At 38.1% G+C, this 27,940-nt stretch overlaps 1 protein-coding gene across 9 annotated transcripts in view; it reads right to left on the reverse strand.

Annotated features, from left to right (window-relative positions):
- The window catches only part of SATB1 (SATB homeobox 1), a 101,076-nt gene that overhangs the window by 16,607 nt on the left and 56,529 nt on the right, over positions 1-27,940 (reverse strand). For all 9 annotated transcript variants that reach the window (XM_023260589.2, XM_019810754.3, XM_019810756.3 and 6 more), the window contains 2 exons: positions 24,200-24,412; positions 15,490-15,645 (listed from right to left, as the gene is read on the reverse strand). In XM_023260589.2, coding sequence (XP_023116357.1) covers positions 15,490-15,645; positions 24,200-24,412 — 369 coding nt within the window. The remainder of the gene's footprint in view (positions 1-15,489; positions 15,646-24,199; positions 24,413-27,940) is intronic.

The raw sequence follows: 27,940 nt of genomic DNA on the forward strand, positions 1-27,940 counted from the left end.
TTGCTGTTGTTGTTTTAAATGTTATGGCAATGAATCTAACCCCTGCTTACATGCTCTGAAGTGAAGGACCCTTGAAAAATAAGCATAGTATAAAGTCATAAATAACAAAGGTTTCCCCTGCAAATTCAAGAATTCTTCAGCTAATGTACTAAAAAAATATGTAATTTTCCCCCTACATATAATTTATCTAATCACTGATCTCATTTCTTTTGTGCCATTGACCCTTCTGGCAAGCTGGTAAAGCCCACAGATGATGCCTTTCCAGAACAATGTTTTTATGTGCCTGAGATAAAATGCATAAGATTATGAAGAAAACCAATTATGCTGAAATACGGTTATCAAAAATTTGTGATATAGTGATATAAATGCTTCTTTATTAACACACTCAATAACAGTACCTAACAACAGATCTGATAACTACTGTGATTTTATAGTGGTGAGCAAAGATAATATTTTGAGATATCTGCAGTAACTTAATGTGATATGAAAATATTTGTGATTTTTACTGGTGACAAATTCATAGGTATTAATACTACTATGATTTGTTGCCTATATTGATAATTGAATAAAATGTCAAACTTCAGTAAAATGTTAGTGAAAATAAAGATTTCTTTTTCTATCCAAGTTCATGGACCCCTGGGGGGAAGGTGGGCTACAGTTAAGAACTCCCATCACCCCACGTGCGTGTGTGTGTGTATACACACATTTATACTCCAATACACACACACACACACACACACACACACACACACATTTCAAATATTTTTCTACAGCTATCTTCTATAAGCTCCTAGTAGTTTAGAAAATTTTGGTTATTTATGGATTCATGGAATAGATTTTATTTTATTTTATTTTATTTTTGCCACTAAAGGACCAAGCCTGTTAGAGACGGTTGGAGGAAAAGAGTTAATCACTAGTTCAGCACAATGGTTCCCAGACGATGTCCTCAGGAGCCCCAGGTTTCGATCAGGGCATCTCAACAGTGCCATGATCGATGAGAAGGCCCACCTCCGTCCAGTCCTCAAGTCAATCAAAATGGGGGAAGGCTTTTGATTTATTTATGTCAGGGCTGGATGAGATTTCATTCATAAAACAATAGTTTTTTCCAGTTTAAAAATCTCTGATTCACAATTACGCTAGCACATATATACCTCACTCTTTCTTCCTGGTCCCGTTACAAACTTACAAAATGGTTCACAACCTCTGAACAAAGCAACCGTATTCTAATTTAGTTAACTTCCTACCAGCGGAGTAACTGCAAAGGTGGACAAGATGAGCAGAGTATCCTTTGAGAAATGTCCATCTGCCAAAAGAGGAACACTAATGGGGTTTTGTGAAGACACCTGGGTCTCCCAAACAGAAGGGGATAAGGCAGCAGGGCAGAGAGAGGGTGGAGGCAGGGAAAGGAACAGAACGGTGACATGGGCGTCCTATGGGGCGCGGGGACCTATGAAAGGCTAGGAAACCAGGGTAATCAAAGCGCCAGGCAAGCAGCCCTTGCTCTCATCACCACTTTTCAAAGAGCAAACGGTTATAAAGTATTTGCCTTTGAGATCTGCGGAGAGGGCGAGAAGGAAGCTAGTCAAATAGAGGATTAAAGCAAGGAAAAAAGTGAATGGGAAAGATGGTAGGTGGGGGGTGGGCTGGGGGTGGGACAGGGAGAAAATACCCGAGCACACATCCGTCTCCTCACTATATATGTAGCACAATGCTCAGTGTATCCAGAAATACAACGCAACTTTCTGTCTAGAAATTAAGCTTGATGGATAAGGCTTTAGTCCTTATGGTTATCCAGGGTCCAAGTTATTTAGTCTCTTTAATCAAAATACTAAAATAAAATCATTACCCATTAGGCTATTACCCTTCCCCCAATCTCCAAACACACAAGCAAAAATTAATTGCAAGCCAGGAAGAAAGAAGGCAATTTAGACAGTAACAGCTTGGCATGGACTGAGCTGGATTTCCTAATAGCATTTGTCTGTTTGTGAATGTATATTTTATTTACAGCTTTCACTTCCTTGACCTTATTGAAAGTAATTTATTTTTAGCTAATCTACATTTCATTTAAACCACCAAATACTCCATCAATGAACCAGCCAAGTAGCACCCATAACAAGTAGCACTCGTGCTGGCGCCATTAGTAAATGGGTAAACATTTAAAGGAGACATGGGGGAATGGGCACTCCTCAGCAGCTATTAAGTGCTACAGGTACCAATTTATGAACTTGCAAACACGGGCTTCAAGCTATTCCTTCAACTGAGCTGTCATTCCCTGCCTCCTTTTTCTGGTGTACTTTCTCTTTCACTCATCTCTTCCAAACCTGGGATTTCTCATGGACCGAGAATAGTTTTTCCTCTTTAATGTGTTATCCTTCCCATGACTTGCACCAGTCCCCAAACAGTGAGATGTTAAAGGCAGAATTTCAGGCATCAGTTAAAAAAAAACCAAGCAAACAAACAAACAATGTGTTTAAGGAGGACACTCTTTAGCAACCTTCCAGTCACAGTGTTTTGGCAAACCACTGCCCTGCCACATGTTAAGCCAAGCTCGTTCCCCAACTGAACTGAGCTCATCTCATGTCCATATTGTACTGGTTGCTCCAGGTCCTTGATAATGAGACAGAGGTCTTTCAGGTAGGTAATAACCCAGTCTCAGATGACTTTACGAGAGCCTCAGTTCATCTATTATCAACATGAAGTTTTCACACTGGATCTCAAGCAATCAATCCTCCCCACTCTATCCCACCTATGAATGCTTTCTGGCTACAGGCCCCAAAATAGCACTTTGTCTGTCCCCCCACCAAACTAAGCCCTGTCACTATTCAAAACCTTACCTCCTCTGTGACTCATTCCTAGACTAACACACCTGTCGGCAGTACCTTCAATCAAAATAGCATCCTCTTTCATACTTGTGCACCTGTTTCGGCAACAAACACACAGAAGTCGGAACTGCAAGGGACATTGGGTCAGACATAATCTGACCCAACCAATTTTACCTTCCTAAAGGGGAAGTTCAGAGCCTGAGAGGTTCAATGACTTGCCTGGGGCCACACGGCACGATAGCAGTGGGACTGCGACCACCACTCTTTGCAATCCTCAATGCTTTCTCTGAAAGATGAAGTTTACGTCCAAGTTGTTATATAAACCATCTGCGAGCTTGTAAATTAGTTACCATCGCCCTATCTCTATCTGCCATAGATATTCAGAAACATGCCCTCCCATTCCTGTCAGCTTGGAATAAAAAGATGAGCTTCACTGTAAATGATATCGGTGATTTCAACAATGAAAAATGCAAACAGCGGGTCCGAAAGAAAACAGCATATAGCCAATTCTACTTTCCTGTACGTTTTCAGGAGGATCCAACAGCAATGCAAAAGAACAGCTGCTCGGTGGCTGGGGAAAGTGGCCTGAGTTGGGCAAGATAAAGTTTTGTGAACTACTTTCTACTGAATCTTCAACGATGACTTGTTAACAGATACATGAAAACTGTTCTTTTATTAGACAGGGTCGTGGAGCAGGATCCACAAAGAAAACTAATCTTTTTTTGAACAATGGGATTTTTGTAATCTAATTAAATTGAATGAAAAGACATGCTCTTCTCTCATACTCAGAATACTATTTTCACACTCCATACATAAAACAGCATCCCTAAACAGCAACTCTTTTTTGCTCCCCCCTCTCCTTCCTGAGCCCTTTTGTATCAACAGGTGTGCTGGGAACAAAGAAATTCTAATACACAAAAACAAAAGTTTGCAAACATGGAAAACTAGTGGATGATTTTTCAGAATGTTAATGAAATCTTTCATTCGCTGTGGAACAAATCAAGTTTCCTTTACCTAGTGAGCGCTACTAATGACTGCAAAATGTGATTCAATTTGCATGCTGGCTTATCCCTAACATATCTTGAGGCAGCTGTGCAAAAACTTCAGCGCTATTAAAACCAGGGCAGTAGCAATGAAGTTATAAGGTGCGGGATTTTTTTTTCTTACCTCCACTTCTCGTATTTCTTGGACTCATCCCCATACATCCTATGTTTAGTACTCTTGGGAACCCTGAAATACAAGTGACTGAAGCAGTGGTGGGTTGACTTTACTATTTAGTGACCAGCACCTTCAACTTTGTGTTAAGAAGGATTTTTGAGGTGATATCTGTATTCAACAGGAGATACTGTTGTGACAGATTGCTTAGGTCAGGACCGAATCAAACCTTCGATATCTGCATCTTGCAAAATGACTACAAAGGCAGATGAAGACTGTGAAAAGAAACTGACCTTAATTTGGTATCGACCACGTGAACTGCTGAGCATCTGAGATGGGAGATGGGTTCTAACTAAAAGGCAAATACTTTTTGTTTTCCCTTGGAGGTGATTGATATTCAAGCCAGAATAAAGTATGAAGAGGCAGAAAATGTTAAAATTTCCAGTTGGAAGAGATCACGGAGCAAACCCAAAACACACAGAAAATAGCCAGAGTAAAAGGAAAGAAAGTTCTGGTCAAAAACTGCAAAGTTTTTTTTTTTGTTTTTTGTTTTTTTGTTTTTTTTTAATGTGAGAAAGTAACAAAGGAAGAGGAAAAATGAATAAAGTAAGGGAACAAGAATAAAAAGCCCACAGGTCTATGGGAAATGGCACTTCTTATCAGATAATAGGAATCACCACAGAATCCTAGGAAGCTTCCAAAAGTGAGGTTCATAACTGAAGTAGTAAAAGTAAAGATAAAAGAAAAGGAGTGTATTTTATTTGGCATTAAAAGACATTTAACTAGGCTGTATCTATGGTTTTAAATGTTCTCTAAAGTGGATTGTGGTGAACCTTCTCCAGAGGTACGATTCTAAATCACTACTGATCCTATTTCTTTCTCCTCTCTTAATTTTAGTTTTCTACTGGCTTATTTGCTTTCTTATGGCTCCAACACTTTAATTTTTTTATGGCTGGATTCTTCTGAGACTGGTGATAACTCTGGCCTTATATGGTTACCTACTGAGCCTGTACTGTCTGCCAGGTTATCTCCAACTTCTCTACAGAAACAGAAATCACTGGTTTTCAACTCTACCTTTCGGACTGGTTCTGCAGATCAACAGACATCTCTAAGAAATAAATTTCCTGATTGGCCCCATTTTGTGTTTGCATTGCCTGGGACACGACCATAAAGCCTAAACTAGCAACTTTTCATTAAAAAAAAAAAAAAAAAAAAAAAAAAAAAAAAAAAAAAAAACCTGTCCTTTAAAAAGCTATATATGCCCAACAGTAAATATGCTTTCAGAACTTATGTTCAAATAACAGGTTTAACCCTGAAAAAAAAAAAAAAACCAAAACCAAAACCAAGGGAATAGACCAAAGGGATAATATCCCTTCCATCCAAAATAAACGTTAGAGAAAATAATGGAAAGGCCAATGGAGAATCTTTTTCTCATTTGAGTTTTGGTGAAAGTGGAAAAACAGGATTTGAGGAAGACTGTGATAAAATAACCTGGAAAAAAACAGGCAACTTCTCCATTTTTATAGACACTTAACTTCTTTTCATTGCATTTTATTTTTATTTAAGCACATCTTCAACACGCACACATACATACCCCAACTCTTAAGAAAAAAAAAAGGGACTGAAATTTTAGTTACACCACATGTGGTTTTCATTTGTGAAAAATGAACAAGCTGTTTGTGGTTAAACTGTCTAATCGCCTGTTATCAATCTAGCGCTGCATTCAAGATTTACAGGATACATCAGCTTCTGTGCCACATTAGCTGTAAGGGGGGGGGGGGTGGGAGGAAAAAGGAGGAGGAGAGAGTTTATCCTGAGGAATAATATTTCCAATGCAGCCACACTCGCACTACATCTGGTTGTGCTGGTAGCGGCAGTTAAATTGAAATATTTCACAGCGTGTGTCAGAAACATGCAGAATGGTAATTATGACAGATCTGATTAAGCCGGAGTGCCACAAGCTCCCTGGCCAGCGCCGGTTGTGCAGGTGTGACCTTGTGCGTGCCTGCGTGTGTAAATAAAATTAATTACAAGCGAGAGGGTGAAGGCTTCAGTGACATCACAAAGCGGAGAAACTCCCAAGGGGGAGACCTAATGGAATATTTTCCCTCAGTCTAATAATACAGTTCATATTGACTTGAGGTAATTAGTGGGATCATTAAAGCAGTTTTCCCGGCGTATTTGGCTGCCTGATCAGATTAGTGAAAATGTTCTTCAGAACAAGCCCTGTGTGGTCTGCCAGAGAGGAGGAAATAAAAAGCAACAAAGCATATTTTGGAATGATAAGCAGTGCTGGACTTTTAGTCTAGCAAAAAATCTCTACTTCTCTCTGGAGCCTCCAGATCTAAGTGTCCTGTCCATTTTAATTCTTCTATTCGACTTGGGTATTCCTATACACATTCGGAACTATTTCTTTTCTTTCCCCTTTCTCTCCGTCAAATCAGACTGCTTTGTCACAAAGAGCCATCCCAACTCCCAACAAATCTCTTTTAAACAAGGCAATTTTAAAATTGGGAAAAGTATCTTAAATGACTGCTTTCCTGTTAACTGACAATATGGGGCAATCAGGAGAGTCGAAAATCCCGGGAAGCAATGCCACTTCAAATTCACCTGCTAAACAAAAGATGCCTCTCTTATGTCACACGGAACAGAGATTTACATGTTCATTCACATTTGGATCTCGAAATGGGTGTCGCGTAGGCCAAAGTTGGGGCAAACGCTCTTCCAGTTGAGCAGAATACAGAGCCCTCGTCAAGAAAAGGGCCATTTGTTTGAAAATACTCTATTGAGCATGCTCTACCTTGCCACTGGAATGTGCCAAGCGCTGTCACAGATGGCAGGCTCTGACAGTTCCCATCCGTAGCGCCGATACTCGACAGTTCAGCACAAGATCAGTGACATTCTGTCTCATTAGAACCACGCTAATTATCACAGCTAGTTTCAGGGGAAACCATGTGTTGCAATGGTCAATTTGAAGGAGTCTGTGCATCAACAAACTGGTAATAAGGATCAGACACCTTATTATATGACAGCATGCTGCCTATGATCTGATTTACGGAATCAGAGGCACTGAGGCGGCCGAGGAGGCTGGCAGTTTATGAAACAGTGTGTTTAAACCCAATTCCTGAAGCATACTGGTTGAAAAGGGAACTGTTAAAAAAAATACACAAAGGCAACTGGAGTTGTTGAAGCAAGCGATCAAAGGAGAATAGATTCTCTATTAACATACAACGGACGGACGTAGATTAAGACTTAGAAAAAAGACCACTTCATCAATTTAACAACATGGCAACTCCCAAAGAGGATGGAACTTCTATTTTTACAAGGTATTTCGTGACAAACTACAACAGAATGGCTGTATTTCTACTAATCTCTAAAATATATACATTTATTTTTACATGAGTTGTCTATGACATTGTTGTGTTTTGTCATGCAAAAGAATTGCATGTGTAAAAGCTTAACAACTATACGTCTAAAAATGAATAATCTTAAAGGTTACTTTTTAAGGTACTGAAGGTATTATTCTGGCAGAACAGAAAAAAAAATCCACATTAGATTCGTATTACCAACCTATGTTCTTCAATCCTTCTCTTAGCACCTTTCATTGATGTGAAATTTTAATGGTGCAGTTTCTTCCAGAGCTATTTTTCTATTGTCATTTTGCATAAATGCATTTTCATAGTTCATTCATTTCACAGGGCCTTTATTTTCATTTCTCATAGGAGGAAAAAAAGAAGATAAAGCTAAAATAAAACCTACCTTTACTACCCAAAACATAAAAGACAACTGTTGAGACTTCTGAGGAAACGCTTTTTCTTTCAACTTGGTAGTCTGTGAAAGGATTGTATCAGTGTTACAGTTATGTGCTAAGTGTCAGAGAATTACGTGCAGCCTGAGGATTAAATGCTTTTAAGAGTTAAACCCCACTGGTTTGCTCTCTTCTCTGCTCCCGTTTTGTGGCTACCTGAGCTTGTCCTGAAGAACTCACTCTTGAAGGGTCAAAACCTATCGTATAATACAAGAGCTTCCAGAAAAAGGATCTTCCCCAGATACTCAGTCCACGCTTTTCAACTTACACTAACATTTAAGGACAAAAGGTGGCCTCAATTAAAACAGATTCTATAAATACATAATTGGTATACTTGTGCTTTAGAACGTGTATGCTGAACTACTTTAAAGTGACCCACTCTTGTGGTAACCTTCCTTGGACTTCCTCATACGGTGATCCTCTTTAAAGAGCTGGCCCGGTATCTACAAATGGATTCCTTTCCAATATTGTCTACAATTTTCTTGCGACATTTTCGAAAGATGGAGAAAATAGGCTTAATGACTTATGACTATATTTATAACAGTTAACTTATTAAATGGGTCAATGAGGAAAATGTATTTACATGATTATAGTTAATTAATTTTAAATTTAAGGGAAAAGAGTCAACATTTTATTTATTTATTTATCTATCTTAATTTATTCAGAGTGCATATTGGGGGGGGAGAAGAAAGAGAGAGAGAGACATCGAGAATATCTTAAGCAGGCCCCACACCCAGCACAGAGTCCAACGTGGGGCTCAATCGCACAACCCTAAGATCATGACTTAAGCCACAATCAAGAGTCGGACCCTTAACTGACTGATGCTCAACTTCACCCAGGCATCCCCAAAATGAACATTTTAAATGATTTGAAAGCGGCAGGAAGACAACTGAAAATCTGTCCAAGTTGTTTAAAATAGATAGCATCAAGTGTCTAGAAGGAAAAATACCCCTTTACATGATTTTGTAGCCAAAAATATATTGAGCAAGTGTTCTACTTAATTCTGGGTTTCCTCGATCGAATCCTAGATTTATAAAACCTAGATTTATAAAACATATGCTTGTCCTTATACTGTAGGGAGGCTGATATTCAGATCCACAAATTTAACTAGCTCTTAAAACACTGTGGGACAGGGGTGCCTGGGTGGCTCAGTCAGTTGAGCGTCCGACTTTAGCTCAGGTCATGATCTCGTGGCTCCGTGAGTTCGAGCCCCGCGACGGGCTCTGTGCTGACAGCTCGGAGCCTGGAGCCTGCTTCGGATTCTGTGTCTCCCTCTCACTCGCTCCTCACCCACTCACATTCTGTCTCTGTCTCTCTCAAAAATAAATAAACATTTAAAAAAATTAAAACAAAGGAAACAAAAAGCATCGTGAAACATACAATCATGTACCCTTTAAACTGTTGGAGCATGTCACTATTTGTGTATTTCAAACCGTTGATTTCTTGCAGTACCCAGCGGTCATATGCTTTGACCACTGGGTACTGCAAGAAAAAACTGTGTGCACTGAAGAGCCTGATGGGAGATGGACACCAGAACCAGAAAGAGAAAGCCTTTCTTTCTTTCTAAAGCTTACCATTGTACCATCTGGCAAAAGAGAACTATTTATAGGACTCAGTTCCATTATCATATAGCAGGCAATGAAATGTAGATATGGAACTGAGAGTCAATAAGCTGGTAACTGGTACACTTGGAAAATACATATATGTGGAATGACTGAATCACATGTTACTACTGTATGTTTAACTGTATAAGAAACTGCTAGCTTTTCCAGAGCGGTTGTACCATTTACATTCCCATGGTCAGCAATGTATGAGTTTCTCAGATGTTCCACACCATCACTAACACTTGGTCTTTTCACTTTTAGTTATTGTAGTGAATTTGATATGCTATATATTTTTGGCTTTAATTAACATTTTTCTGATGGCGAATGATGTGATAGCCTTTTTATTTTCCTTTTGGCCACTCGAATATCTTTTGTTGATAAGTGTCGAAATATTTTGCTCATTAAAACAAATGAGATTGTCTTTTTATAACTAAGTTAAAAAAATAAAAACAAAACCGCTGATTTCAATAGTCCTGTTTAGCAACCAACTAGAAATATAACAGGCCTACATTTTAGAAAACTAAATCCAATATGGATTCCCGGTATTTAGACATGAGAGGTTTTTAGGTGGTTATCAACACAGAACACCTTAAATGGGAGACAGACGGAACACCACATCCTTGTCATTCAAGAATGCAGTACGGGGGGCCTCCCGCATGGGCGTTAATGGGCACATGGGCAGGTTGCTGAAGTGGCTACACTCGGGGTGGTCTTGCTTCTCTCCTTGCTCTCCCCTCAAAGTACTTCTCTGACCCTTTCTCTACCAGGGATGCTGATTCAGGGAAATTTGAGCCGTATCTCCCAGGATCACCTCTACCCAGTAAAAAATAATAAAAAAAAAAATTAAAAAATAAAATAAAATAGAAAGCACTAGATGGAGAGTGTGTAAAGAGGCAGTTCTCTCCTCAGACCTTGGCTGAAAAAAACTTGATTTGCCTGAGAGGAGGGGCTATGAGGACAATATGTAAAGATCATCCCACAGACTCCCAGAAAAGGATGTGGCACCAGAAATAACAGAAACCGTGACTCTCAGATCTGCAGGGGCCTCCTTTGTGTCTTAAATAAGAGGCTACACAGGTGAAATCGTGTTGCAGCAAAGTCTGTTGCATGAACATTCCAAAAGAATGAATCAGCACTGAGCTTCAAAGTATAGTTTCCATGAAGTATAATTTAATTCTGACAAAATAAAAGATGCCTTCACTAACATGCTGGAATACAGTATGCAATCACGGTTCCATGGTTTTTTCTCCCCCTGGATTTTGTCACTATGCATTCCTATCCCCGGCAATGAAAATTACATTTTTTTGCCCCATTTCTAGCCCCACTGATCCGTGGTATGTCTTCGTACTTGTATCTAAGACATTCTAATCACCATCTAAGAATTTCAAACCCAAAGGCCACAAAGATGCACGAAAGCTTCCTTCTTTCTTCCACTCCCCCCTCCCTTCGCTCCCCTCACTAAAGGCTTTGAACCTCGGTGACAAAAGTGTCGGAAAAGTGAATGGAAGAAAGCAAAAGGCTTTAAATTATTTGGTCTCTTCCACTGGTCGTGCTGTCTTTTGCAGAAGCAAAGAACCACTTTTTTTCTTTTTTTCTTCTTTGAGCACTAAAACCATACCTATCAACTAGCTGTTATCAGTAGCAGGCAAAGAGTCCTGTAACTGTACGGGACTGGTGGGTAGGGAGTGCCAAAAATTATACTCAGTCATATTCAGTCAGATAGAATTTTCATCATCCCGTCACTCTACCTAAAAGAAATACCCTGTTCAATAAAGCACCGGGGAGAAATCATTTTCTAAACACAAGTGGCGACGCAGCACCGGCCCATAAAAGCCCTGTACTCCTGTATTACTGTATCTGGAAGCCCCACCTCTGCAGACACGAAAATCAATGTAACAATTCGATGTACAAGGCAAGGCCTATGGTGCCGCTAATGTCCCCTTGCTGGACATACACCTTAAGTCTCAGAGCTCTCAGGGGGTTTGCTGTGGAATAAAATTAGATTCCAACATCTGCCACCATTAAGGAAAAAATTCCATTTCCATCTCCCATATGAAAACACTATAACCAATGAACAGTAACTGAACCTTGCTACCGTAATGGTTATTACCCAAATCAACTATTTTTTTTTAAACAGTAAAATTAGCGAATTCTGCTCTCATAATTATTTGAATGTTATCAGACTAAATGTTTGATAAAATTCCAATATGATTCACTTGGAAAAACTGCTGCTTATTTGAATACCCAGAATATAAAGTGTATTCATTTGGAGCTATTCACATTATGTTTAAAGCATATCATCTTTTTAAAGTTTGCATTAGCCTGCTTTCCTACCCAAGCACAGAAAGTAGCCTACCTTCAGTTTTTACTTGCATATTTTATTCAGACATTTCTATTAGAGTTAAAAACAATCCCATTTCTATTACTCATCGAAAAGAAGAGATCATGTAATACATGTGAAATGGTGGAATCCACAGAGTTGGTTTCTTTTACTGAAAATACTTTGTGCATTAGTCAGTACATAGCCCAACTGTGATATGTGTGGTTTCGTAACATTCTGGGACCGTGGAAACTTTCAAATAATTACACTGCCTCCCAGCTACCTAAAGCTTTACCTTTTAGTTTAAAATGGAAAGTATTTCAGATACATACACAGATAATAGGAAGTCACTCTGTGTAGAGGTCTGAGCCCCTTGGGTAGCACATTATAAGACATTATCCATTTGTGCAGAGTGCTGTATAATTTAGAAGCTCTTCTGCATCTATTGTAGCATGTGACCTTCTCCCATGTTAAAAGAATCTTGGGCTCAAAAAGGTTAAATAATTTTTCAGTATTATAACACCAGTGATACAGACAGGACCATAGCCTACTTTGGGGATCCCCCCCCCATGGATCTCCCCCTAGCACAATGGGACATGAAAAAGCCTGGATTCCAAGGACCCTATTCTGGTAAGAACCCATATTCCATGGAAACGTCAACGAAGAAAGGAAAGTTCTCACCGTTCCCTCGATCAAATTAGTCCAACACCCCTAATTCCTCTTTCCTGGAGCAGGGTATCACTTCAGGACTGAGGCTACCTAGAACCCCAAGGAAATTCTAAAATAGGAGGCCAGATGCAGAGAATCAAGAAATTAGGATTGGCTCTACTATTTATGAGTCCGGTGACTCTCGCGTATAAAATGAGGAAAACAAGCCCAGCTCAAAAGGTTACTCTGAGAATTAAATGTAGGTCATTCGTAACGCACAGTGGAGTCTAAGTACAAAGCCGGTGCTGGAAGGTAAGCTAGCCCAGAGAACCAGAAGCAGATGGAGTGAGACGGGCTGAGATAAAAGACTTCTGTTCTTCCCTTTTTACACACACGTCATTTTCAGGGACCTCTGCCACACTCTGACAAGCCTTGACGCATACATCCAAGGAGTAAATCGCTCTTTTAGAGGTTAGAATTTTGACCACGAGAAGGTCAATCTAGTTTGAAGATTTCAGCGGGGGGGCGGGGTTATTTGCTGGTTTTTCCATTTCCTTCACAAAAATCATGGCAGAACAGGACTTAAATAGTGACTACTTCCCTTGTTAAGTCACCCTTTTCCAAGTGGTATATATACACAGTTTTTGGACTGCTTATTTTTAAGGAATCGCAAATCTTTCTACATAGTTTCATAATGAGGGCAGTGCTAACACCTAAACTGACCAACAAAGAGAAAACTACAAAAATCCTCTGTTGGGAAGTTACAGGAGAGTAGAAGTTAGGAAGAATAAGTATCCGAGAGAATGAAAGTTAACACTACGCTGGACCCCACAGCCAACAACCGGCTCCCTGGATTCTTCCTTCTTCAGTAATGAGGGGATCAGGTTAAGGGGTTCTGGGAAACACACCGTCCTGGCAGAGGCCCAGAAGCTGCCAATCGACACTTGCTGAAAGAGACTCACGGGGAGCTTCGTAGGACAGGGGCAGAGAGCTGGGATGTTTAAAAAACTCGCCAGAACAGCACTCACATGACGTTACCAACCAACTGCCGCCACTGTCTAAAGAGTTCCCACATCAGTAACTCAGCCCAGTTGGGCAGATGTGGAGACATCATTTAAGAGAAAGAAAGGATGAAGGTAGCAAAGGGACTGCCAACCCTAAAGGAGCTCTGCGTTTCGGAAAGGAAATGGGGAGGGAGGAAATGCCACTGAATTCAAGGACAGATGACAGGCAAGGAAAGGACAGTTATCAAAAAGTTTTAGTATTTTGTATGTTTTAAGGCTGACCCCATATATTACGATAATACACACCTAGTTTCTCTGTTTATCTATTTTGGGGAGTGGAGAAAGGGGCTCTACAGGGATCCAGTCTGTTGTTCTTGCTAATTTAATTGGACAGGTCAGAAAAGATGTAGGACCAGAAAGAAAGGCAAGTTAATATACGTCTGAATACGAGATCCTCATCATAATTAGACTAAATAGCCCAAACAAGAACGTGCAGGGTGGGTGGGTGAGGGGTAAAGGGAGAACAGGACATTTCTCCTTAATGCATAGTCTTGGCATGTAAATGAAGACATCTGAAGAAGCACACAGGTTTGAAGCGGCTCTAACATTCTATCATAATTAGAAACATTTCAAGAGCCCTGTAATTTCCAATCAAAATTACAGTAATTTCCGATATACAAGCCATGATTCATGACAGAATTTTACATTCCATGAGAGATTACGGTGGCCTGATGTATGACACGCTGAGTACAGCACTAACATAAACAATTCAGTTTAATGTTTAAACAGCACTTGATGTTTAGAATCTCACAATAAAAGAAACATATTATTGTAGAAATTATCACTTTGACAGTGATTGAAGGGTAGGCAGGCATGTGGCCTATAAAGCTATAATTTTTACAGTCCACAGCTTGAGTTTAATCATTTTTATATAACATTTCCAAGATATCCCTTAAGTATTTCAACCAGTCTATAACTTAAATAAGAACAACCTTTTCTAAAGCAAAACTCCTATCAAGTACCACGATTAATGCTGATAGAGAAAAATTTTAGGAAGAGCTAAAAAAAAAAAAAAAAAAGTATGGTATAGTGAATCCAGTGTATGTAAGTACTCTCAGAATTGTATATTTTTTATCAGAAGTTGACAGCAGCAAAGAAGGCCGTTTTACAAAGGAGAGTTCACTAATGATAGGGAAAACGTGTCTGTCTAAAATTGCAAGCTGTTAAAATCTCACCTGAGCCCTTGACTGCCTCTAAATCCCCACCTTGATCTTGTTACCAAATATTTTGTAAAGGAGAAGACGGTTCAGTATTCTTTTGGTCCTTTAAAAAGTATTTGTGGCTTTGAACAAAGGTTTAGAAGTAATTATAAGTTTGTTCCTATGGATGACCCTGCTTTTGATGGGCACAAATTATCAATATATGAAAATTATACTGATAAAGGACTGCATTTTCTGTCCTTTGTTACATATTCATCTTGTTTAGTGGGGACTTGTAACTTTTCCAATTCATTTCTATTCATTTATAATTTACCAGACTTGGACAGTTTTTCTAGTTGCAATTCAGTCTGTACGTCTTACATATCATGTATTTATGGAAAAATGAGGGTCATTAATGTGCAAAGTTTTGTTTGGTGGGCGAGCTGGTTTGTTTTAGTGAGTGCACCTAATAGATGCAGATGGCTGAGTTGGAACAGAAGAAACTATTATGTTTGCAGTATTTTAGGATGGAGATCAAGGTCATCTAAGTAATAACGAAACAATAGTAATTCAAGTTACTTGCACCAGTACAATAGACCACATTGAGAAATTGCCTCTACATTACAATATCCTTCTGAAAACAACTATTAACTGACCCCAGAGAGTTACCGAGAAATCCTTGGTCTGGAGAGTAGGTGTTGGGAGGAAACAGAACCACTTATCTACTGCCTGAATCTGAACAACATATTTTTTTCATCACAGAGCTCTGTCAATAATCCTGGAGACTCTGACCTCTCACGGATGCAATAGGGTCAGTACTGCAATAGGGTCAATTCAGTAGGGTCAATACTGAAAACAGACGCCCCTCTGAAAGAAATTTTCACAGGCATCGCGGATCAACATTCTCAGTGCCTAACAGAGGCTCTTACCTGGCTTTTGGTTGCGGCAACCTTTGCAAACAGTGCTTGGGACACTTTAGCGCGCTTCATTTCCTGCTGAATCTCATCATAAATGGAAGCATTAATGTTCATGGTATTGTTCTCTGGTTTCCCATTCCTCTCAGTGGCAATCGTAGCTGTTTTCACCTACAAAACATTTTCAACATGACTGTCATTTTTCATTGGCCAAATTGTTTTGAAGCTTTTCAGGCTCGGCATCCAAACTGGACACTGTTGTTCCTTTTATGATCAAGGTGATCAACAGTGCAGTCATTCAACATTAGTTATTACCCCGAGATCAGATTGCTTAAGTTAAGAAAGTCACATTGTCACAGGTGATTGCATCGGTAATAAGACAGCAATTGCCAGCTGACAAACAGGAATTAGAGCATCATAAAGTAAGTTTTCTGGAAAACAGAATAGTTTCAAAGACTTGAAAACCCTAAACTAATTGTTTCCCAATTACTGTCCATTGCAATTCTAACAAAGGAAATTCACAATTAAAATCATAATGCCCAGTGCTGTACCTTCACTGGGTGCCCGGTGCCTAATAGACAATTGCATCACTAATAGCTATCACATACTATGGCCTTTTTAATTTTAGACTCTTTTTTTTCAATGCCTGTTCCTCTTATGTTTCATTTTTAAAATCTTCCATAACAAAGCCATTTGCAAAGCTGCATATTTAAATCTTCTATCCATCCATGAAACAGGTAGAGTGCCTTGTTTAATTATCATAAAGGCTGGTTGCATTTTACACGTGCGTGTCCGAGCTGTTCTGTATAATTATTTCATCTCCTGGCACCCCAGTATGTAACTATTTCCTTTTGACTTGTGGAACCAGACAATAAGAAAATGTTTCACAATATTTAACAGAACATTACTACAAGTTACACATATTATAGAATTGGTGACTCTATAAATATATTCAAAATGAATAATCTTGAGTGAAAAATTAGCATCAATGCCTTTGGTAATAACAATAAGCAGGTATCAGCAGGAAAATGACACAAAATTTGGGGGTAAAAATAAAATCTCAACCTCAAAATTTATTGATAACTATTATTAATTTTTAAAACTCCTAATTTAATTTTTATTATGCAGTCATGTGAATCAGCCTGGAAATTTTTACATATAAACGATGTCGTTGCTTTTTTACCAGGAAATTGGGGAAAATGTAAATGAAGTCACCACAGATGCAGGACCCTGCGTCTCCCAGCAAAATGACTCACTAAGGGCCACATTTCTTAGGATCCCTTCCAGAGCCCAGGTTTCTGTTATCATCTTGGACAATTCCTCACATATACAATGAGCAACAGAAAATGAAGTCCATTCCAGAATGAATGATTTTTTTTTTTTTTTGGTCACGAAATGATACATCCTTTTAGTCACGCTGCAAATCTTTCAGAATCGCCGTTAATATTTGGTTATCAAAAGATATGCAGAGGTTATCCTAAAGCAATTCAATCCTCTGCACTTGAGAGGAAATAGAAGTCTTTAAAACATGCCTCCTAACTTCTAGCCAGTTAGCAAAATAACACCCTTAACTTGCTTAACTTGAGGAGGCAGCGAGATTCTTCCACTTGGACACTACCCTTCTAGGCACTGAAAGGATGATGCTGTGAAATGGGTGGGCCACAGGCCCAAGTGAGGACACAGAGAGTAAGGCAGGGTAAGTCACCAACTGGTTAGACCTCATTTGCCACTACTAACCTATAAGCTGGAGATGGGAATGGCAAGCGTGGAAGCGTGATTTCCAGAATGCCCCTTCCAGCTCTATGGCTCCAGAATGCAAGGGCACTCTCGGAGGTATATTAACGACTGGAGGCCACTAAGAACATACACGGGGCTTTGAAGCAATAATCTGCTAAATACCACTTTAGGAGCCAGAAGAGTTAAAGCATTACCATAAATTGCCTACAAAGTTGCTTTGGTGAGATTCGCAACTTTGCTCTGGGGTGGTCTTGCTTTGAGGCAGAAGGATAGATTTGATCACCCCATGGGGTCTCTTTTAATACCTATTTTTCTCACTGCTTAAATGAAAGAGAAAAGAAAAGCCATTTCAATCGCTTTGAAAATTGAATGTTATGGAAATGGGGGCATGAAGTCCAGTACATTGGAAGAAAGTTCCTTGGTAGCAATCTGCTTAGCAATAGTTAAGGAAGCAGGCTTTGGAAACTTGTTTCAGTTTGTTTTTAAAATAATTGTCATTCTTTTGTAAAAACTATGTTTAAGAATTTATCTTTGAGGTGGGCTATAATCATTTGTTTCAACCCTGTGATCTGGTTTCTAAAAATTTCTTCTGTTTAATTTTTTTTAATAAAGCAATTTCAACTGGAACCAAACAGCAAGAATTTCAAATCATTAAAAAAAAAATCAAGTAACTGCTTCCTAGTAGGCAACACAATCAAAAGTGGAAAAGGCGTACAGACGAAACCTTTAAAACTGAAAAAAAAAAAATTAGAGCAACAATTTTTTTTAAAATATAAAGAAACTCTATCGCTCATTTAAAAAAATATTTAGAAAAGCTTTTCTTTATCATCTTGTTGGCTCAGATATGTATCTTATCATAGATAAGCTATTAGAATTCTGGAATCACATTTTTTCCTAAGCACAAGCTATTGCTTAAGGGGAACTGACTTGGACAGCTTTTCAAAAATATGAAAGCTGAATTTTTCCCCAGGTAAAAATGGAAACGAAAATCTTTTCTACCTCACTCTACTAAGTACTATTTTAGCTTAGTACAAAAAAAAATCTTCGTTAATCCTGGTTTAGCTTTTAATATTATATCACACATTAAAATTCATAAAGTAGTTCATTCCAGGCAAAACAAACTACTCTTCAGCTCTTCTCCGCAAATAGCACAGGAGGTAAAATAAATGCAGTTGCTTTCCGAATAGCTTTTATCAAGGTAGGGTGTGCTACTCCCTCATTACCGCGGCGCCGGGGAAGCAGTTGAGAATCGGAGCTTCTACGATTATACCCTCCCAAGTGAGCTCAGGGTGCAAGCACGGGGGTCTGCTTTATATTTCACTAAAATCTGTGCAGGAGAACGCAAGTTTTCCAGGAAAATTCTATTTTGTTTCTCCACGGATCGCTGAATGCATCGAATCCTGCTAGCAAACGAAGTCTACGTACTATATACATGCCACCTACCTCATACATACTACTCAAAACGAACTCTACTGTGGTCCTGATCAGTGTATGTACGACTCGTTGATGGAGGAGGGACTGCCTGCAAGCACCTAGTGCACACGTGTGTGCGCGCGCACACACACACACACACGCACACACACACAAAGTTGGTCGTAGTTTTAACAGTAACTATGGTAATAACAAAGGCTGGCAGTTAATAGTTGTTTCTAATGTGCTAGGCATCACGTTCAGGTACATTAGCTCTAACCTGCACAACAGGCCCGAGTACGTACTATTATTGCCCCAGTTGAAAATTGAGAAAACTCTCCTAAAACAAAGAAGTGATTTATTCATAAGGCAACATGAGCTCTAAACTCAAGTCTGTCTAATGCTAATGCTTATTTTAGAAACCACTGCACTATACTGAGGTCATGATGTTATACAAGAGTTCTTTATTTGGAAAAACTCTTACTTTTTAAAGATATGCTGGACCTGCTTTTTGGTGGCCTTTTGCTGAGTCAGGCTCATTAATGTCTAATTTTTAGCTAACGGCTTTATCTGCTTTAGTTATTACCCGGAGTAATCCAACCTGAATTTATTTGTCAAGGTATATAAACTACAGATGTTTTCTTGGAATTGTTATATAAGGAATGTGCTGTTTTGAAGTACTTTTACCAGTGACAGAAAATGGTCCCCATTCTTAAATTTTTATATATTAACACCGTCTTGAATATCATGGTCCTATCTTTTCATGCTACTTTTCTTTCTGTTCTTTTTAGGAACAATATTAATTATTTTCCTAACCCGGACGTTATAAAGTCCTCTAGTTATTTTAAAAGATGACTATTAATGGGAAGCATCTTATAAGCATATAAGATCTTAAAATCATGCTGCCCACGTGATTCATAACAAAACTTTTATCCAATGTTAACTGAGTGCCCATGGCTGAAGCCATGTCTCATTACATAATAGAAGACGTAAAGAGACGGAAGGGTGTAGCCACTATGTAAATTATACATTGCTAATAGGAACTTACAACATTTTCTAATGCCATTATAAAATATTCCATCTTTCTTCAGGAGAAACTAAAGAATTACATAAAGAGATGTAAAAATATAAGAAAAATAATCGTGTAATTCATGTATAAGTTATAACTTGGTAATTAGAGGCTTTCAAACAGTCCTTATGGAAACAGAAATTGCTAACTCTAAAAGCCACACATATTGAAACACACAAATAAAATCAAATAAGCACACACCTAAACAGAAATCATCAACTTAAAACTGATCTGTTCCATGGAACAGACAAGTCCCAGAAAATAATCACTAATTATTATTAATCAAAGTCCTCTTATAAACTCATTTGTTAAATTTGCTAACCATAATCAGAAAAGAAACTTTAAGACCAGGGAGCTTTGGAGGGTTTGGGTTCCCCCAGACATTTTCATATGAACAAAGTTTGGAAAGGGCTACTCTCTCCACAATTTCAGAAATGCCTGACTGTCTGAAGTCAGTTTGGCAAAAAGCAGAGCATTTGCCAAACATTTAACATATTGTATCAGGAGAATGTTCTCACATGTGTTCCTCTTCCTAATCTAAAAATAAAACTTCCCATCCTCCATGACAAACAGAAAAAGTCCCCACGTTTCATTTTCCCCTTCCTAAAATGTTTGCGTTTTGAAGAGATGGCCTGAGGTGTGGAGAAAGAGCAACAGACTTAATAGGGGTCGTGAAAATTGACAAAGTCTTAACTTTGGTTTTTTTTCCTCTTTCTCCTACCAAAAGGTTGAAATGAGGATTCAAAGAACTAACGTGCATGAGGGTGCTAGAGAACTATGAAACCATTATCAAGTACAAAGTATTCTTATTTCTTTAATTGGAAAACGTAAGTTATGAAGATAGGCTTTCAGCAAGAAGGTTGGGCCCAGAGCCAACTGCCGCTGACAGAGGACAGAGCCCATGGCACAGGTGCCCCTACTGAGGCACAAGGGACAGGTCTGCACCAGGGGCATCTCACCTAGGCAGCAGCCAGCCAAGAGTTCTGGTGATATCTGAGGTTGGCCTAGATTTTCCCAGGGAAGTACTCCTTGGAATAAAACTTGGGGCCTGACTAAAACCAGGGAAGAGCCTTCTTAAAGATAATTTAGAATCCAAGTTACTCAATAGTTTAGGTCCTTAGTCTGGTATGACCTTGGGAAGATATCTCAATCATCCTCTGTATGGGGGCACCATGGTGGCTTAGTCAGTTAAGTGTCCAACTTTGGCTTAGGTCATGATCTCACGGTTCATGGGTTTGAGCCCCATGCCTGGCTCTGGGCTGATAGCTCAGAGCCTTGGAGCTTGCTTCAGATTCTGTATCTCCCTCTCTCTCTTCCCCTCCCCTACTTGCGTGCTCTCTCTCTCTCTCTCTTAAAAATATAACATCAATCATCTTCTGTATGACCTCAACTCTACAGGGAAGGAGCTGGAAGAGAATCCAGCTCTCTCAGGCCTAAAGGTAGTCTGGTCTCCTGTGAGCCATAAGAGACCTCTGCCTTTGAAAAGCAGTACTTTAGAAAGAAATCAGGGTTCGGCTCCAAACCAAGCCAAAGACTTGTCTCAAAATATGTTTTGAATCTCTTCCTGTACGGTGAAATGAAATGGGATGGTAGACTGCTCTTTGTCAAAAATATAAAATTAAAAAAGATAAAATTCTGCAGTTTGTTTCTGTATCTGTGGTTTTGCCCTTTTTCCCCTTCCATTTTAATCACTTGTAATAAACATATTAAAACCTTAAGTATGGTGTATTGGTTCCATTTCAACTGTTGCAAAACTATACTAACTCCGCCGCTGGAGAACACATTTTTCCAAATCTTAAGTACTCATTTTACATTGATAATACTTTTAATACATTTAAGAGTTCTTAAAATTTAATTCAGAAAGTCATCGTTAAAGGGTAAAAGGTGGACAAAGTGGTTATGAGCTCTATTAAAATAATATTAAGTCATGCAAAGGGATTCTTAGGCAAGTTAAGATACTTGAAGATGTATATTATAGCAGTGAACTAAAATTACACACATCTGATAATCATTTCGGAATTTGGTTAGAGGGCTAGTAATTCTGCATTAACAGAAACTGTTTTCCTTTGAAAGAGTTTCACTAAGAATCTGTGGTATCTACATACTTTACATACACGTTCATCGTTGGCTGGGTATCCCCGCTATGGGCTTGGTCTCAACCCCTTTTGAGAACAAACAAATAAAGCTAAGGGTGGCTCAACTAGTTAATCAATAATGCAGGCCAAAATAAATTATATTTTCTTCCCAACTTACCAGCAGACATAGTCTTTAGACGTATATATAAGAAAGCTACCCAAGAGTATCTTAATGGTATATGAAAAGAAATACCACTTAAGAATTAATGTAAATGTGGCTAAAGGAAAAACTTGATGAATAAGGATAGCAGAATCACATTAGAAAAAACAAAAGCATTAAAATCACAGAAATATTAGAAAACAAAACTGTCTTAAGGAACTACTAAGTCAAATATTTAGATTAAAAAAAAAAGAAAAAAGAAACAGCTTAATGCTGAAGTTCATACTGATCTTAAGTAAGCAATTCTTTTGTTAGTATTGCAGATTAAGTGATAAGTAAAATAACTCTTTGCCCAGAGGCCTTCTGTGACGATTATAGAAGCAAAGTTAACTAACGATGGTGCATTAACTCTAAACACCACAAACTAAGTGTTAAACCAAGTCCAAAGTACATTATTTTTTTGTTTAATCACTCTCTAAAAACCATATATATATATATATATATACACACACACACACACATACATATATATGTATGTATACACATATATACATAAAGAATTCTGCATTTTTTTCTTAAAAAATATTTTAAGGAAGGCTTTACAGATCAAATTCAGTAACTGTATGTGTAGACAGGTAGATATGTATACATGCAGATAAATATCATTATTCTCTTCTAGAGACCCATGACTTTCTTATTCACAATTACAGCAATGACTTCCTTACACTCTGTGCCTATAGACATCAAGACCGAATGATTTTCATTACATAAAATGGAGAAAACGAACTCTGGATGTTTCCACAAAAGATTCATTTCAGAACATTACAACGTACAGCTTAAGGACCTCAACAAGTGGCTGAATATTATGTCTATTCTTTACTGATGAAGTTATTATCTGTGGCAATTTCATTTTTAGTGTTGAATGAGCTTTTTCTATATTTCCATACTTGGAAAGGTGGGAATTTTTTTTTTTTTTACTATTGATGGAAAGAAATTAACATCAAAATACAATTTCATGATGACCCTATATGAATATTTTATGTTCCATGTTCAGTTTTTAAAATTTTTTTTAATGTTTATTTATTCTTGAGAGACAGACAGAGACAGAGTGTGAGGGGGGAGGGTCAGAGAGAGAGGGAGACACAGAATCCGAAGCAGGCTCCAGGCTCTGAGCTGTCAGCACAGGGCTCGACGCGGGGCTCGAACTCACAAACTGTGAGATTGTGACCTGAGCTGAAGTCGGACGCTTAACCGACTGAGCCACCCAGGTGCCTCCCATATTCAGTTTTGATCCAGCTTTAGCTGACCTTATTTTTAAGAGTTGCACATGCTATAAATTAAATGTGTAAAAAATATACTTGCCTATTGATTTGAAGTCTAATCCATTATCAAACTTTTATCTACGAGTTTGTACTGCAAATCAACTTAACTTTAATTCTCATAATAATTACAAGGTTATCTTTAAAACTCTATTTAAAAACTATAAATATAGATACATGTACACAAAGTCAGGCCCCTATACAGGTCCCTATTTCCAACTGCATGGTGACTTTTGTCTTTTCTAAAAGTGCAAAAATTTAGAAAAACAGAGAATGTGCCCATTTCTGGGAATATGGATGGCGTTCCTTATCAGCACCATTTAAAGCTGCCTTCAAGGATTGTATTAAACTTAATTATGAAAGATTACGAACGAGATGATGTGTAATTGGTACCAGCTGCAGTTCGTATTGGAAAGCATAAATACAAATGGAATTATTTATTTATTTTTATTTATTCACTATTCAAACGGCAGCTCTAAAACTCAGAGGGATAAAATGGACTATTACTTTTTCTCGTATTGAGCTTAAAATATTTCTTTACTTAATAATAGTAGTAGAGACAAACATCCCATTTAAAGACTACTTTTCACCCCCAAAGAACCCCCAAAAGGAAGCAACAGAAAGCAATTTTCTTTCCTCTAATTAGTAGCTTATTGTTTTTATATCAGAATCACTGATTTGGGACCAAATTCTCCTCAAGCAACTCTATGAATTATTATTTTTAGAAAAATTGGTATCTATTCATCTATCTTTCCAATTTCTTGTTGAGATTCTTCCTCAGACATTAAAAAGAAGAGGAAAAAGAGAAGGAGGAGGAGGAGGAAGGAGGAGGAGGAGGAGGAGCAGGAGGAGGAGGAGGAGGAGGAGGAGGAGCAGGAGGAGGAGGAGGAGCAGGAGGAGGAGGAGGAGGAGGAAGAAGAAAAAGAAGAAGGGCAAAGAGCACAGGAGACTTCACCTGGGGAGGGCGGCTGGGCGGTGTGCTTATCAGGGGGGCTGGACCCATAGCCGAGGCAGCATTCAAGCTCCTTTCCCTTTCATCCTGGTAAATTCGATCTCTTTCAGCTTCTGGTAACTGCAAGAAATTCTGCATAGCCCGAAGGTTTACCAGCAAAGACTGGGATGCAGTCTTGGGGTCCTCTTCCTTTCGGAGGATTTCTGAAAGCAAGCCCTGCAGGGAATGAAAGGCACAGGGTGAGCTTGCTCCTGAGCTCTGCCCAGCCAGCGGTGACCCTCCCCTCTCCTTCTCCACTCTGTTTAGAAAATGAACAGTCAGAAGCATCAATTCTACATAGAAATGTATTAGTTACATTTGAAGTGGTAAAGAGGAGAGAGCCTCAATTGTATTCTTAATTTTATTAAGCATCTGCTTTACGTGTAACACAAACTGAAGCTGCCTAATTGGTCTCCTTCCTTTGAGTAGCTTAACTTGCCATGAAATCTTTCACAGAGAGACGATCGAGCGAAGTTAAGAATAAATGAAATGCTCATAATACAACAGCATTGAACTGTATAGTTCTCAAGCTGCCTAGACAAAGGCAGTGGAAGGCTGACAGCCCAATACATAAAGATACAAAGCTACTACTAGAGAAGTAGAACTTTCAAAGAGAGTATCAGAAGATGAATTGTTAGAAAAAGAGTATTACTAAAGCATCATCTAAGATTTATGCTACGTTTTCACAGGCAGTACTTTAAGTTATCCCTTAATTTTCAATTAAGAGTTAATGACAAATGATTCTTTGTATTTACCATTCAAGGAAAGTATACAGACTCTCTCGAAAAATTCTAAATACTGTCATGCTCTGGGTAACAGGTTGAAATTCTGACCTTCAGAAAACATTGATTAAATCTGAAACACGTAACCCCATATTTACATTGCAAAAATCCATCATAACATGCCCAGGAAAAGAACACTATCAAATTCTGTAGTTACTGAATTTCTTAAGGAATAGAAGTCTTTATTAGTAATAGAAGAAATTTACAAACCATAGTAAACTCCTTTAAGGTGTCCCTCTCCCTAAATACTAGAGCATGAATTGTCAACCAATTTTTTTTTTAATTTTTAGGAGAAGCTTTTCAACAATGAATGAGTCTCCTCATTTTTGTTTAAAGAATTATATGAAATAGAATGATTACAAAAATTTTCTGTCCATTTGATAAGGACTGAGCAGCCTTTAACCTGTTCTATCTCGTGCATGAAATAATGCCTGGAATACCAGGACACGTTTGCCTTCAACGTTTAGCCAGAGTATCAGTTTATCACAGTACAGTTCGAAATAAAATGTTGCCAAGATCTCCATATAATCTGTAAATTTCACTTTCCAGCAGCCCTGCAGAAATGGTGAAAGAGTACATTCGGGAAAGGGGAGGCAAAGTTTCATATCAAAACGAGTGAGCCCAAAGATGATAACATTTGGGTGTTTTCATGGCTTCCTACAAATGCAAACCTAATTTTGTTCCTAATTCTTCGGGGATAAGGTACCACATTGTCCAAATAGAACACTTGGATGCAGAGAGTATAAAACCATGGTCCACTTTAAAAATGACTTGAACAGGCTGCTATTAAAAAGAGCCTCCAATAGGCTCGGGGGCTTACTGCTAAATTTTAGTCTCTCACTTGGTCTGGAAAGGGGAACCAAACTTTGTTTTACCGTAAGAAATGTGACTGAAGAATGAAGGGTGCATGTCCCTTCATTCATAATACTGACAAGTAATGCTGCAACTGTGTTTATACAGGAATAAAACATCCAGTCAATTTAACTAAAATTTAGTCAAACAGGCAGTCAATCATCCAGCTATTTAATTTGCACAAGGCCAACTAATTAGATTGACTGTTTTGGATGTGTCACACTGAAACCAAAAAATACAGGTCTCAAAAAATGCTTGAAAATAGGTGTAAAAAATAGTCCTGGGTCTCTACTTTTCCCCACCAACTGTTACGTATTAAAACAATGTGCCTGGAAAAGCAATATATGTGAACCACACAGAAATCAAGAGATAGAAAGGTACATTATAGACAAATACAGTGCTCTCACTTCCTTGAGCATAATAACCTAATATTCCTATTTGTCATCCCAGCACAATGCCTATCACATGAGTGTTTAATAAACATTTACTAAGTGGATTAATTACGTGTATTCAGACCACAAAAGGAAAAAATTGTAAATGAGTGACAGAAACTCAAGAACAAGATATGCTACTCATGGGCAAATTTTAGTGGCAATTACTAATTTAATCAAAGTAAGCCTTCAATGAAAAGTTACATGGCGCTACGTAAGATGTTCATCTCCCTAACTGTTCAATAATTTAAAAAAACCAGATTAGGTCAAAAGGATCCTACAGATATTTAGGATGTTACTGTATTTGGGAACCTTGAAATTAGACATTTATAAATCTCAAGTAACAAAATATTGTATCATCTCTATTAAAAATGTTTTCTGAGATAGCAGACAACTATAGTGAGAAAAGCAAACACATGAAAAAATACATTAATGTTCTCTATCAAGTCATGTTAACATGAAACTAAGTCAATCCTGCGTGCTTAAAGTAGAAAACAACACATCACTTGGGAGAGAATTTAAAATTTCCTCTTCCCATATTTTGATATTGGCATGACTTCCCAGTTGAGCATATAAAGTATTTTAGGGGCAGAGCATTTATTTCCACTTAATTATTCCACTGCAGCAAGTACAGTTTTTCTGCTTGCACTATGCTAAGGTCTAAAGCAATATTTTGAATCTTGGAACACTCAAAGAGCTCTAAAGCAGTGAGTGTAGACACTGTCAGGTGTTGTAGAAACCTTTGGATTTTTTCTTTTTTTTTTTTTTTTTTTTTTTTTTGGCCCAGGCTTTCAATGAGGGGAGTGCCCCCTGGTGGAAATGCTTGAAAATATTGTTAGAAAATATTTTGATTAGAATGTGTTAATTACCAAAAAAAAAAAAAAAAAAAAAAAAAAAAAATGTCACTTGAGAATAATTCTGTATGCAAAATGACTTTAGAATCTGAATATGAGAATGCATGTTCTGGTCCCGTTCAAGTTGTTATGTGAGTGGTTGCATTTACAGACTCAAGATGTACATGGCCCCTGTTTCCCATATCCCGTAGACAAAAATATAGTCCAGACTTAGATCAAGGTCATTTGTAGCAATCCCCCATGGGGCAGAGTACAAGGGATCTATTACCAACATTTTTTCTTCATGCTAAAAAAATAATATGTCAAGCTCTTCATGTACATTACCTGCTATCTTAGAGACTATACTAAAACACCAGGACTAAAACATGTACTGTGGATCATAGGTGCTCAATGAACTTACTGAACAAAGTCAAACAAAATCATCAGTCATTCTTGCCTCCGAAAAGAACTTGAGAATTTGTATGTTATGTAGTACGTTACCAACAACTAATGAATATTAATTTTATTATATTAAATGAGAAGCTGCTTTTCATTGGGACTTTACATCATCAAATAATGCACTATGTGCTCTGTACATAAAAACAGAAAATTATTCTGCATTGTCATTGCACAGGGGTTAAGGGAGAATTCCAATTTTTTTCACTTAGTGAACTTAGTGATGAATTCCTAAACCCTTTTTACATTCCAAAAAGAGTTTACTAGTTATTACAAGTAAAATTCATTAGTAATTGTAAAAGAAAGAAAAAACCTTCAATAAATATTATCAGTACTTCCAAAAGCTAATTA

This window comes from Felis catus, chromosome C2, assembly GCF_018350175.1.
Source record: "Felis catus isolate Fca126 chromosome C2, F.catus_Fca126_mat1.0, whole genome shotgun sequence".
Classification (NCBI taxonomy): Eukaryota; Metazoa; Chordata; class Mammalia; order Carnivora; family Felidae; genus Felis; species Felis catus.